The sequence below is a fragment of the Macrotis lagotis genome, chromosome 6 (genome assembly GCF_037893015.1).
Source record: "Macrotis lagotis isolate mMagLag1 chromosome 6, bilby.v1.9.chrom.fasta, whole genome shotgun sequence".
Lineage (NCBI taxonomy): Eukaryota > Metazoa > Chordata > Mammalia > Peramelemorphia > Peramelidae > Macrotis > Macrotis lagotis.
The window spans coordinates 71623185-71636556 of NC_133663.1; the positions used below are offsets into that span (position 1 = coordinate 71623185).

Here is a 13372-nt window from a genome sequence, read left to right on the forward strand (position 1 = left end):
TTGTCAAGTCAGATCTGGACTAAGTTCTTCCTGGCTCCAGGAATAGCATTCTAACCACTGAGTCACTTAGCTGCCTTCCACCAGGCTTCCATCAGGACCTAGAGAAAGCTACCTCCAGAGACCTTATGGGATTCTTGGTCTCTCAGTTCAAAACAATAAACCCTCTTACAAGCAAGGTCAAAGGCACCAGCTTGAACTCATCAACCCACCAGTTATTCCCAAAAGAAATGAACCATCACTAATTCCATATCCAAAGACTATACCTCAAAATTTAGCTAGCTGCTTCCTAAATACATCCTTCTGGTCAAAGAACTAGGTGAAAGAGTGGATGGTTCAATGCAAAGTCATTTCCAATATTAGAAAAATAATTCAAAGGATTTCTAATATTGAAAGTGAATTAACACCATCATTTTAGTTTATGAAGATAAAACATTCTGTTAAATCCCTGATCCATCTGGTTCCAAATGGAAACTTATCAAGTACATAAGGTTTTTTAAGAACATTAGATTTATTTAATGAATGAGAGAAAAAACTCACTTACCTGTGGGAGTACACTTCTTATTATTTCTCAAGGAGGAAAACAGGTACTGCCTTAAGTCTTCCATGTAGGGAAGCTGCACATACACTAAGCACTAAAACAAGAAAGAAAAGGGATGAGAAAAGAAACAGCTAAAGTGGTGGGGATCAGTGTGGCAGACCCTCACCCTGCAAAAGCACTGCAACATACAGACATAGAGCAAACCAGGTTGCTACACCTGTGGAATATGCCAAGGAAACTTTTACTTCTACTACAACAGCTTATGATCATGAATTTATCTTTTTAAAAAAGGTAACACTAGAGATACTTGAACAACACATTTGGATTCTCTCGACACACTTGAGAGTCAGCAAAGTTCTCGTGTCTGGAATCCTGGGCAACAGCATCTCCACCAGCTAGGAGGGACTCTGCTGAGAGGAGAGCAAACTGTATGTCTTTGAATGTAAGGGAGCCCAGGTACTATTTCAAATATGAGGGTGCTTTAGTAAATAGAATTTGAAAATAATCAAGTATAGAACAACTCAATCTTACTGGCCTGTCACCATTATCTGCTCCCTTATGCCCTGCACTAGGGGCTTAAGACACACCAGCAAGGTGTCCTGGACACTGCGTTTTTTTTCAAGAGTTTCTAATCTAAGAGGCAGGAGGACCTGCAGGAAAGGTCACTGAGGACTTGCATTGGTGAGAGAGAGAGAGAGAGAGAGAGAGAGAGAGAGAGAGAGAGAGAGAGAGAGAGAGAGAGAGAGAGAGAGAGAGAGAGAGAGAGAGGCGGGGGGGGGGGGGGGGGGGAGAGGGGCAATGACAAAAAGACTTCAAGAAAATACTTGTAAAATCCTGACCCAAAATACAACGAAAGGTAGAATTAAAAGGAAGAAGTCTGTTCCAGGGATGGAAATGGTAGAAGCCGAGGCATGATGTCTGAGAAGGGGAGGAAAGGGAGGGCATATGGGAATGAGTCTGCCCTTGCTAATATGTAGAGTAAGTAAAGGGGAGGAGGAAGTGGATATAAAAGCTAGAATGGCAGACTGGAGCAAGACTCAACTCTAAGGGCTCTACATGCTAATAAGTTTACACTTTTCTCAGTTGTCATAAAAAGCTGTTAAAATCTTTAGACTAAGACAATGATGAACAGAGTGGTACAACAGGAAGATTACTGATGCAGGCTGCTAATTTTCTCCTTCCTTTGCTGCTGAATTCCTCTCAAGGTCACCTCCTCCTGGAAGGGCTCTGTTCTCACATAGCAAGATGGCACCAGGACACAGACAGCCTTGGGCTCAGGAAGACTGGAGTTCAACCAGGACTTCAGATATGCAGAGGCTGTGTGATCCTGGACAAGTCCACTTATCAATTTGCTTCAGTTTCCTCATCTGTAAAATGGAAAAATGCCAGCCCCCACCTCCCAGGGTCTGGCACCTAGTTCTACCACTGTTACTATTCACACCTCACAAAGTCCACTATTGGCACCTCTGACACACTGGTCACACGTTTGCTTCTTATAATTATCAATGGCAGTCATCTTTTCTCCTGGCCAGATGGGAAGCTCCACAGGGGCAGGGACTGAGTCTTACCTAAACCTGCACTTTCCCCAGGTTTCAACAAGGTGCTTCAGGAGAAAAGGGGGCAGACTGGACATGTGGGTGAAAAGAAATGAACTGTTTTTGCCAGTCAGCTGATGAGCATGGGGGACTAGGAAGTCCCTGAGTTCAATGAACAAGATGAGTGTTAGGTGTCCATAAAGCAACTAACTGGAGATGGGAGCCTGAAGGCCAGGAGTCCTGGATAAACAAATCTGAGAATCATCTGCACAGAGACAACATTGAAACCAGGGAAGCTGATTCTTAGACCTAACTTTCTCTCTAGGGAAACAGTAAAAGGGAGAAAGCCCAGGATGGCAAGTGGGTATGACCTAGAAGAACATACAGAAAAAGAGACAGGTAGGAGGGAGGAGCAGAGATGCAAAAACCTGGAGAGAGAGATTGCAAGGGAAGAGGGTAATTAACTCTATCAAAGGCATCAGAGCAGTTGAGAAGGAGAAGAGACCATCAGACTTGTCAATTAAGACATTACATAAAATTAAATAGAAGTGAAAGAGTTAACAGAAGCAAATTTGTCTAATAACAGTCTCATTTCCAAGATATATAGGAACTGATTCAAAATTTATAAGAATAAAAGCCAGTCTCTAACTGCTAATGGTCCAAAGATAAGAATAGGCAGTTCTCAAGAACTGCCAAGCTATCTATAGCTGTATGAAAAAAATGCTCCAAATGCTAATAATAAAAGAAACACAAATTCAAGTAATTCAGAGGTTCTATCTCATGCCTATTATATTAGCAAAAATGACCAAAGGGGAAAAAAAGACAAACATCAGAGGAGCAGTAGAAAAACAGATACTTTTATGCATTATTGTTGCAAATGTAAATGGATTCAACCATTCTACAAAACAATTTGGAATCATGCCTCCAAACTTACTAAATAGGGAAGATCTTTTGACCCAGCAATATCACTGGTTAGGAAATTTTCCAAAGAGGTAAAAGAAAAAGGTAAAGTCCTATAAGTACAAAAATATTTATAAATTATTTTAGACAACAAAAAAAGAGTAAAGAAAGGGTACTCCTCTATTGAGAAATAGCTTTAAAACTTTAGTATATGAATGTAATGGATTGCTAATGTGCTATAAGAAATGAGGAAAAAGACAATTTTAAAAAGAAACATAAAAATTTCTATGAACTGTTGGTGCAAAGTGAAATAAGTAGAATTAGAAAAGATTCATTCCTTAACACCATTAGTATAAAAAGGATTCACTCTACCTCAAGTCAGAGATACTAAAAAAATATGCAAAATAAATATTTTCAAAGATGTGCCTTATATGGGAATTTGTTTGGCTGACTATGTTTTATGTGATATGGGGGGTCTGGTATTTCTATCTTTTTTTTCCCAGTGGATAAAGTGGTGGAAGGGAGAAAAAATGAATTTGATAATTTTTACTGATTAACAAAAAAAACTGAAGAACTTATTAAGGCCTTCTATAAAAAAATAATTCATTATTACATCTAAAGTCTTTGCTTCAATCAGTCCACAAAACTTCAAGCCACATTTCTGTAAAATTCTTATGATGTATCATCAGGCTAGAGTATTTTCCCCATTTCACAAAGAAATTATAGCACAAACAAGAAACATAATGAAGTATCACAAATTTCATTGATTCTATTCAATTGTACTTTATACAAATCTTTTATCTTCAAGAGGTCAAAACAGTATAGCACTGACCAGATTATTAACTATTACCTCATAAGCTTGCTTGACAAAAGGAAAAGCTACGCCAACCTGGGGATTAGATCTTCTGTCATAAGCATAGCGGACAATGGCCACCATGTCTAAGTCATCCAAGGCGTGAACCAATGAGGAGAACGCCACTGCTGCTGCCTGGGAAGAGAAGAGTCAGGTTCTTGAGCGCTCGGCCAAGGTTTAAGGATCACTTGTCAGACAGAGAAGTAAGAAGTAGTCTAAGAACTACCCTGACTGTGTCAATGCCTCTGGCATTGGAGCTGGAAGGGGTCTCACAGGCCAACTGTGAGAACACTGACATTATTTATTCAAGGTCACACCAAGAATCAAAAATCAAGGGCAGGATTCCTGAGTGAAGGAGAATTTTTTTATTACTTGAAACCAACCTTTAGAATTTTTCTTTTATGTACCAAATTTCCTTTTCCATCATTATAATGCCCTTTTAAATCTGCTAGGTCTGGCCATTCTAGTCTAGTCCTCACCCTCCATAGAATCTTAGAACTCCTATTCTGAGAGAAGACTCTCTGGAAGTGACAAATATGAAAATTCTCCCAGGATCACAGAAGGGATCTCAGAGGTCAACAAGCACAACAATTAACAGAAGAGAGTTACAAAGCTAATGACTTGCATCTAATCACATATCACTTCAACGTTTCCAAAAAGTTTCCTTTCCCACATGAACTCCATGGTGAGAAAGCATTTATAATCCAGTTTATCACATGAAGTAACCAAGGGTCAGAGAGATTATAGGACCACTCCACGGTTTGTATCTGGATCTGAACCCAGATCTTTCTGATTATAAGTCTGAGGTTCTGATTATAAGTCTGAGGTTCTGCCTATTATACTATGCTTCAAAAGCTTTTACTGGCAGCATGATGCAGGTAAAAGATTCCAGCAAGTAGAGAAAGGAACCTCCCCCACACCCATCCCTCAATCTGGCTTCAATGCCCAGTTTTGACATTTCACAGTTTTATAATCTTATTGGACAAGTACTATGTAACAGTGCTTTGTACATCTTAAAGGGTTTAATCATCCTAATAGAACCCTAAAACCTCTGAATCTTTAAGCATAAATCTTTAAAAAGAAATAGTTTTTTTTAACATTTCTCCTAAAAATGCTCATTCTTTTCAGAATAATATACTCTTAAGAATCAGACTTAAGAGATTATCTAGGCCAACTTCCTCATTTTACCTATCTCTGGTGTTTCTTCTAGCTCCAACAAATCTATGATTTTTTAAGTCCTGTGTCTGTGCTTATGCATAACAAAATCCATTCATAATTTTGTCATTTTGATAATTAAATATTATAATAATGTTTGTCCTTCATTTTCAAAGAAGACCATGACATCAGGAAGGTGAAGTCATGACATGAACATGATTTGGATTTGAGTAGGGGAGGGGGGGGGTTGTGCTAAGTCATCTGTCTCATGTTCTCCTCTAGAAGCATCTGGGCCCAGTGGCCAGATAGCAATTAGGGACAAGTGACTTGCCCCAAGGTCATATAGCTAGTGAGTACCAGGTATCTGAGGCTGGATTCAAACTCCCTCTTGACTCTAAGGCCAGTGCTCATTGGGTACAGGTTCACTGTACCACCTACTTCCCTATTTAAAGGTCCTTCAGATTTCCCAATGGTATTGGGAAGGACAAGAGTTGGTTTTTTTTTTTAAATAAGACACTATTTTCACAAAATGACACTTAAAATTTATTTTCGTGGTCCAGAGAGCTAAGATTACCTCGTCATCTTTGGCAGCAAACACTTTTAGAACTTGGTTTCCCATAAAGAATTTCCTTTGTACCTGCAAGGATAAAGTTGGGTGAAAATATGGTTTTGATTTAAAACCAATGAAACTGAGTTCTTGTACATTAACCATACTTGGTATGTCACCAAGAAATTCTATTAAAATTAGTTCCAACAAATAGAAAATTAACTCAAAAAATAATGTCCAGGACATTCAAAGTTATTTCATATCAATGTAGGTCTAGAGTTTAGACAAGAAAGAACTATAAAAATCTTTACATCATTTACAGAGAAATGATACTTAAACTCTTAGAAGCAAAGGAGATTAGAGGATGAAAGAGAGTCAAGGATAGGATTCTAGGAAACACAAGGTGTCAGATGGATGATAATCCAACAAGGGTTACTGAAAGGTTACGAGACAAGTAGAACAATGAGAAAGCAGTGTCACTGAAGAAAAGAGAAGGCAAAGGGTCTAGAAAATGGAATAGTTAGCAGTGTCAAAAACTGCAAAGAAGCTCAAGGAACATGAGAATTAAGAAAAAATCAGTGGCTTAGTAGCTAAGAGATAGAAGATAACCTTAGAGAGATCATTTTCATTTGAATAATGGGATTAGAAGTCAAACAGTTAGAAGCTAAAAGTTTTTGTTTTTCTTACAAAGGTTAAGAAAAAAGTAAGTAGACTAAGGTACTGTGACAGTAAAAGTGGGGTTTGCTTTTTGTTTTTAAAATTGTATAGAAATATTTATTATTTAGTTTTCCAAGTCTGAGCTAAAGGTATAGGGACAAAGTTTTACTAGTCAGTAAAAATAAATTATACAATGATTAGAAAATCAGTAAACTAATCAGAAGGTTGAAAGCAGCTTACTGTAAGCAAAATATTTAAATAGATATTTATACAAAAAAATTATAAAACGCTTATAGAAGTTATTGCTTTACAAAGAGGGCAAAAATTCATTTTAAGATCTATGGCCAATTAAAAACTTTAAAAATTGTTAAATGGAAATTTAAGTATGCAAAAATGTATAAACACGTGATAAAAGTCATTCATTTTTGTACCAAATATTAGGGATGTTCTTCACATCTTAAGAATACCAATCTCTGTACCACAGAGGCGATTTAAAACATGACCAATTTCACATCCTGTAATTCTTTTTTAGAGGATAAAGAGTAAGTGTTGCTGGATTAATTCCACAATTCCTGACCTAGTCAGCTCTCTGGTCTTTGAATTGAGCACATACTGTCAGAAAGGGAAAGACTGGTGAGAGAGCAGAAATAGCAGAAGATAGAATCCCATGTGCATGGAGAGGGGTGTGCCATCTGACTCTCCAGTCTGGAATGAATGAATGAAGAATCCAGGGGCCATCTCCTAATGAGGTGCTGGAGGAAGACTGAAGCATCCATGAATCAATGATAGGTCAGTAGAATCTCTTAATGAGGTGTTAGGAAACAGCTTATACTGGCTTTTCACACAAATGTGGGAAAAATACTGCACCTGAGAAGACCGACAGAATCCCAAAACAGAGAAGCATTTTCCTTCTGATTTGTATTTCATTTGCTCCTCATCCACTTTAGAGAAAGGAATGATATCACTTCCATAGCGGAACCCTGGAGAACAAGAGAAAGACCAACTGGCAGACATCTGGGACTACATTTTTCCACGAACTGAAATTAGCTCTACATATACGTTAATACAGTATTGTGTAAAAGCCAGAGCTAGCCTCTCTATTCTGATTTTGTGGAATTTAAACCAAATTACTTTCCCCTATGACCAAGAAAAAAAAAGAAAATACATATATACTCAAAACAAACAAAATACAAATTTGCAGACCACTAAAAAAAGTAAGAAAGGGAGTCGCCATGGGACTTTTTCCTTTTGGATCCCACATCATAAATGATCAGTCAGCAATGGACACTGTGGTAAGGTAGGAGGTCCCCAGGAACACAAATGAATATTTGTGTTTCTTTTTTAGTTTACAAATATGGAATTTTGACATCTTAACCATTTGTTTGGACTCTGGCAATTCTGGCATTTCAATGTTATTCAGGTTCTTTTGGTCTCTAAGGCAAGGGTTAGATCAGGGTTGTTCTCCATTCAGATGGATATATAATGTCAAATGGGAACTAATAAATATTATTCTAAGGACCGTAGCAAATATAAAATGTTAAGTCAAAGTAAATGATTTTCACTGTCCCTCAAAGTTACTTAGAAAGCAGTTTGATAGGAAGTGAAATCTCCTTACAAGAAATATTCATCATAGAAGATAAAAAGAAACTAAAAAGAAACTAAGTCAAAAGATATTAAGTCTGGTGAATACAAGCATTCTCTTAGTTAGTCTCCAAATTTAAAATAAACTGGACATGAAACCTAATTCTTGGACACAAAGTCAGGAAGAGCAAACATCAGCAGACGCCTAGGATACAGTCCAGGTCCCAAACCATGAGCTGAATGGTCCAGGGAGTTCTTATTTCAAATTTCTCCACCCTTGTCACTCAGAGCAGCAATCTGCTTTAAGTCCACTAAAGAATGCAATGCAACAAGAGCAACTGGCAGACATCTGTCATTCACTTATTATAATATAAATTCTAATCTGCCTCACAACCCACTGAGTAAAACCTTCTTTAGGTAGAGCTGAAAAAAATACTAACCCACTTGGTCTGATGAGGGAAAAGGCAGCAGTCACATACCTTGGATAGTGTCTTCTTTTGGTATTTCAGTTTCATCATCATCATTTAAGCAGTAAACAGTTTCCTTTTGTATATCTTCTTTCCTTAGAGTTCTAGCATCTACAACTGTCCAACTTTTTTTAACTCTCTCCTGCGTAACCTTAATTCCAAAAGAAAAGTAGAAATAAGTGAGAGACTTAGAAGTCTTCAACTTGATTTTTTTTAAAAAAACATGACTAGAGTCTTCTCTTTGGCTCCTAAACACAATCAGGACAAACTACTCTAGCAACTTTTCTTGTTTTTGTTTATTTTTGCTTAGTATTTTATTTCAGTTGATGTTTTGTTTTTACCTTGTTTCATCAATGAGCCAGCCTTTATAATACAGTACATAAAAAAAAAGCTGGTTCAACAAATTTAAGTAATGAATAACAAATGCATTTAAGTATTGTTCTACACCCATAGGCTTTGCCATCACTGACATGAAGAGTACATTTTTTTTTCAACTATGTTCTGGGTCAAAGTTGATCATTATAATTATATAAAATTAGTTTCATTGGGAGTTTTTTGTGGTTGTTATTCTTTCTTTCTACATCATTTTAGTTACTCTGTATAATGGTTTCCTTATTATACTACCTCTCCTCTGTACTAGTTTATATAAATCTTCCTTTGCTTCTTTCAATTCTTCATCTTGTTCCATTATACTCTGTGTCACAATGTTTCTAATCATTCCTCAATGGGTATCTATCTACTTTCAGTTCTTCACTACTACAAAAAAAAAATACTACTATAAATATTTTGGTGTAAATATGGTGTCTTTTTTCCCTATAATGCTTTTGAGATAGATATCTAGCACTGGGATCTCTAGGTCAAAGGTAAAGGACATGATAATAACTCAGAAATAGCCAGACCGAATCTTTGCTATTTCAATTTGACATGCAAGACAGCAGGTGTGAGAGGCAACTACAATTCATTTATTATCAATCAACAGGTATTTATGAAGAACCTCTTTTCAGTCAAACTCCACTAAGGACCAGGGATTATACATCAAAAAATGAAACAGATCCTTAAGGAATTTACAGTCTATCAGGAGACAACCTTCAATATAAAAATAAAGATATACAAAACACATATAAGCTAAAGGGAGGAAGGAGGACACCAGCACCCTGAACACACAGTTAAAGTTTCAGGTAGAAGACTATCTTTGAGCGGAGTTCTGAAGAAATTAAGGGATTTTTTAAAAGGCAGAGGAGGTGAGGTACATAAGCCTCTTGGGCAAGAGGGAAGCCAGTTCAAGGGCACTGCCTTTTCAACAGTCTCCAGGTGCGGCATGTGTAGCTATCCAGATACACCTCTGCTTCCAGGGGGAGAGCTCTCAAAGGGGAAAAGGTACTTTCTAGTCAACTAATCAGAAGTCTATGTCACTGATTCTCTGAAACACTCAATTCATTAAAAATAAAGCCTTTATGTAAACTGACATAAAGATTACTTCTAAGACTTCTGGACTTGGAAAATCTTTGGAAGTTTAAAAACCAAAACATTTTAAAGAAAAATAGAAGGGCTTAGAATAAAAATTTTCTAAATTTGTAAGGAAACTACTATGGAGCAGACCTTGCCTCAAAACAGAAATTACTTCATTTATGAATCAATTTGAAGTCTAGCTCAACCAGACTTTATAAAATCGAACAGCATTTCTATTGACAGTGTAAAATGTAGGAAGACTAGGTTCATTTATGTGAAGGGGGAGGAAAAATTTAACTATCATGACTGCAAATGAAGCAGGTCTACCTAGTTGACTTGAGGCAACATTTTTCTGTCTTCTTAAATAAATTTTGTAAAGATAATTTTGGGCAATATTTTTAAACAAGGTTTATTTGTCAGCATAGAGAAAAATTCCTTCCAATAAGAAAACATGTTTAATTAAGTATCATAACCATTTCAAAACTTCCAAATAATTACAGACAGGAATTTATATTGGGGCAATATTACCACTGAAATTTAAAAGGCAGAAAAGCAAGTGAATTCAGAGGGAGCCATCTCACAGTATCAAGAACTTGCTGATTTTATGATGTGATAATACATGAATATTTTGACTGTTATTTTCTTGCTTCCCCAAACGCCTGAATTTCTAAACCTGATGAATCTACAAACTTTCCTCATTCTTTTCCCCAAATCTACTTTTCTTTTGTTTTTACTTTTTTATTTTTAATCATTGGCAAACCATTCTACATGCAAAAAATGATCCCAATTCTATCCCATTTTCTCCTCTACATTATCTCCCTTTATCATTAGCACTCTCACTACTCCATCTCTACACTGGCTGCTTCCTTCCCTGAAGTCTACAAACAAGTCCATCCTCAAAAAAAACTTTGCTTGGTCCAACTTTCTCCAATATCATCCTATATCTATCTTTCCCCCCCCTTACAATCACAGCCTCCATCCAGTTCCTTTCCTCTTATACTCTTAACCCTTTACAATTTGGTTTTGGACTCTATCATTCAACTGAACCTCCTCTCTCCATAATAACCAATGATCTCTTAATCTGATGGCCTCTTTTTCAATTCTCATTTTTCTTGACCTCTCTGGAAGCTTATGGCCCAGTGGATCACTGTCTTCTATTTGATGATCTCTTCTCAGTAAATTTTGTGACACTGCTCTCTCCCACTTGTCTGATCCCTTATTCCCCTTCATCTAAGTTTAATCACTAACCATGATTTCCCCAGTCTATCCTAGGTTCTATTCTCTTCTATTTTTCTTTTATTTTGATTGGTGATCTCATCACAGCTCCCATGCTATGCAAATTATTTTCACATCTATCTATTCAGCCCTAACCTCTCTCTTGACCCCCTCACTCACCAACTCTCTAGGATATTTCAAACTAGGTGTTCTTTAGACATCTTAAATTCAACATGTCTAAAACTGATCTCATCATCTTTCCCCCTAAATCTTGCCCTCTTCCTAATAACTTTTATCTTACTGTCAAGGGTACTACCATTCTCCAGCCTTGCAACTTAAGGATCATCAGTTCTTCACTCTCTCCCTCCTCTCATCACAGTTCTTCAGTTGCCAAGTCCTGCAGATTCTAATAGCACAATTCCTCTTGTATAAGTTCCCTTCTCTCCTCCTCCTGGTTATAGTTAGAGATGGTCTCATCTTCTCATCCTAGGACAAATGTAGCTCCTTTCTGGTTGGTCTTCCTGCCTCAAGTGATTCCCCCTCCAGTCCAACCTCCGATAAGCTAAACTATCAAAGTCATCTTCTTACAGAACTGATCATGTCACCCCACCTAAAGTAATAAATGCCAGTCACTCTTTATGATCTCTAACGACAAATACATCTTTTAAATCCTTCATATCCTGACTTCTACTTACCTTTTCTGGCTTCTTAGATTTAATTCATCTTTATGTACTCTGAGATCCAACTACATTCGCCTCCATGCTGCCCTCACATATGATGCTGCATCTCCCAATGACTTTTTATTTTAATGTCTCTAGCTCATGCCTACAAAACTGTTTCCTAGATTTTCTAGCTTCCCTCAGGGCTCAGCTAATATTAATCTTCTGCAAGAATCCTTTCCCCATTCCAACTTACTGCTAGCCTTCCTTGGAAGATTACTTCTAACTTGTCTCTGCAAGTTTTGTTTGCACAAGATTGTCTGTATGTTGTCTCCTCCATGAGACTGGGGGCTCCTTTGGGCAGGGAGTGGTTTTTGCCTCTCTGTAACCCCAGTGCTCATCACAGGGCTCATTTCAGGTGAATCTGACTTCAAGACCCCACTTGGGGGGTTTTTGTGGCAAAGATAATGAAGTGCCAGCTGTTTCTTTCTCTTCTCAATTTACAGATGAGAAAACTGAAGAAGTTCAGTGACTTGTCCAGGGCCCCACAGCTAGAGTGTGTCTGTGGTCAAGTCTGACCTTGTGCTCCATCGAGGGGCCTGCCCTACTGCCCTTCTGCTCCACCACAAAGCTTAATCCATGTTTGGTGCTGTGATACTACCATCCACTCAGACTCTAGAGCTTTCTAAGTTTCAAGGCTGTGCAAACGTACTTTATGGAGGCAAGGTCCCTTGATATGTGAAGCACTAAACGTGTCAGTCTCCTGCTTCCTCTTGGGGTGTCATCCCCTTCACATTGGGGCTCTATCCAGCCTTTTTTTTAAACTGGCAGAGACTGGCCCTGACTGAGACTCTTTTCTCTTTTCATATGACCTTAGATTTGCTGCTCTCTAAGACAGTCTGCTGGAGAACTCTCGGGCCCAAGTCTTTTCCTCCTCTAGCAGCAGCAGGTAAGAACATTTTCAACAAAAAGGGTCTAGATAAGACTATTAATTAAACTATTTAAAAGCAAACAGAACATATACATACACATGTGTAAATGTATATACACAGGTTTTTACTTTTGGTTAAGTGATCTCCCCAGTCCTGCTCGTTTGGTCTTTTGGGGAAGAATCTGGGTGGCACAGGGGAAGGACTGTTAGTTATAAGAGTCCTTAAAGTCACAGAATACCGGCTGTGTGACCCTGAACAAGTCATCTAATCTCTCTAGGCCTCCATTTCTTCATCTGTAAAATGTCAATGACAGTAACACCTGCTTCTTTTGGGTTACTGTGAGGATATGAGATAATCAAGGTAAAGCCCTCTGAAAACCTTGAAGTGCTCCAGAAGCACCAGCAATTACTAGTATTATTTTTTTCTTTACTTTCTGATAAACTTGTCCAATTTCAAAGCATATGGGATAAAAATTCTTCTTGTTGAGAATCCAAAGTAAAAGTTGCTAAGACTTTTTGGTATCATACTAGTAACTTTCCAATATATACATATAAACATTATCATCTGCATGATTTTAATTACTGTTCCCTTCTGCCAAAAAAAAAAAATAAGAAAAAGGGAGAAAAAGTCCTGTCCTAGAGTTAGGAATATGTCAATAACTCTCCAATATTATTACCCACTGCTTTTTTTTTTGATAACTCTACCTGCCAGCCATGCTGACCTCTTTGATGTTTCCCAAATGAATCTGGGATTGGAGTCAGAAGACTAGGGTTCAAATCTTAAGTTTTTTTATTTACTCCCTATGTAACCATGGTCAAAGTCCCAAGTTTTCTCATCTGAAAAATGAGGGGATTGATAAACTACATAGTCTGTGAGGTCCCTTA

General features: G+C 37.6%; 1 protein-coding gene across 4 annotated transcripts in view; it reads right to left on the reverse strand.

Annotated features, from left to right (window-relative positions):
- The window catches only part of XRCC5 (X-ray repair cross complementing 5), a 133124-nt gene that overhangs the window by 101134 nt on the left and 18618 nt on the right, over positions 1 to 13372 (reverse strand). For all 4 annotated transcript variants that reach the window (XM_074191416.1, XM_074191417.1, XM_074191419.1 and 1 more), the window contains exons 8-12: positions 8246 to 8384; positions 7053 to 7165; positions 5556 to 5618; positions 3824 to 3961; positions 542 to 632 (exon numbers count right to left, since the gene is read on the reverse strand). In XM_074191416.1, the coding sequence (XP_074047517.1) occupies positions 542 to 632; positions 3824 to 3961; positions 5556 to 5618; positions 7053 to 7165; positions 8246 to 8384 (544 nt within the window). The remainder of the gene's footprint in view (positions 1 to 541; positions 633 to 3823; positions 3962 to 5555; positions 5619 to 7052; positions 7166 to 8245; positions 8385 to 13372) is intronic.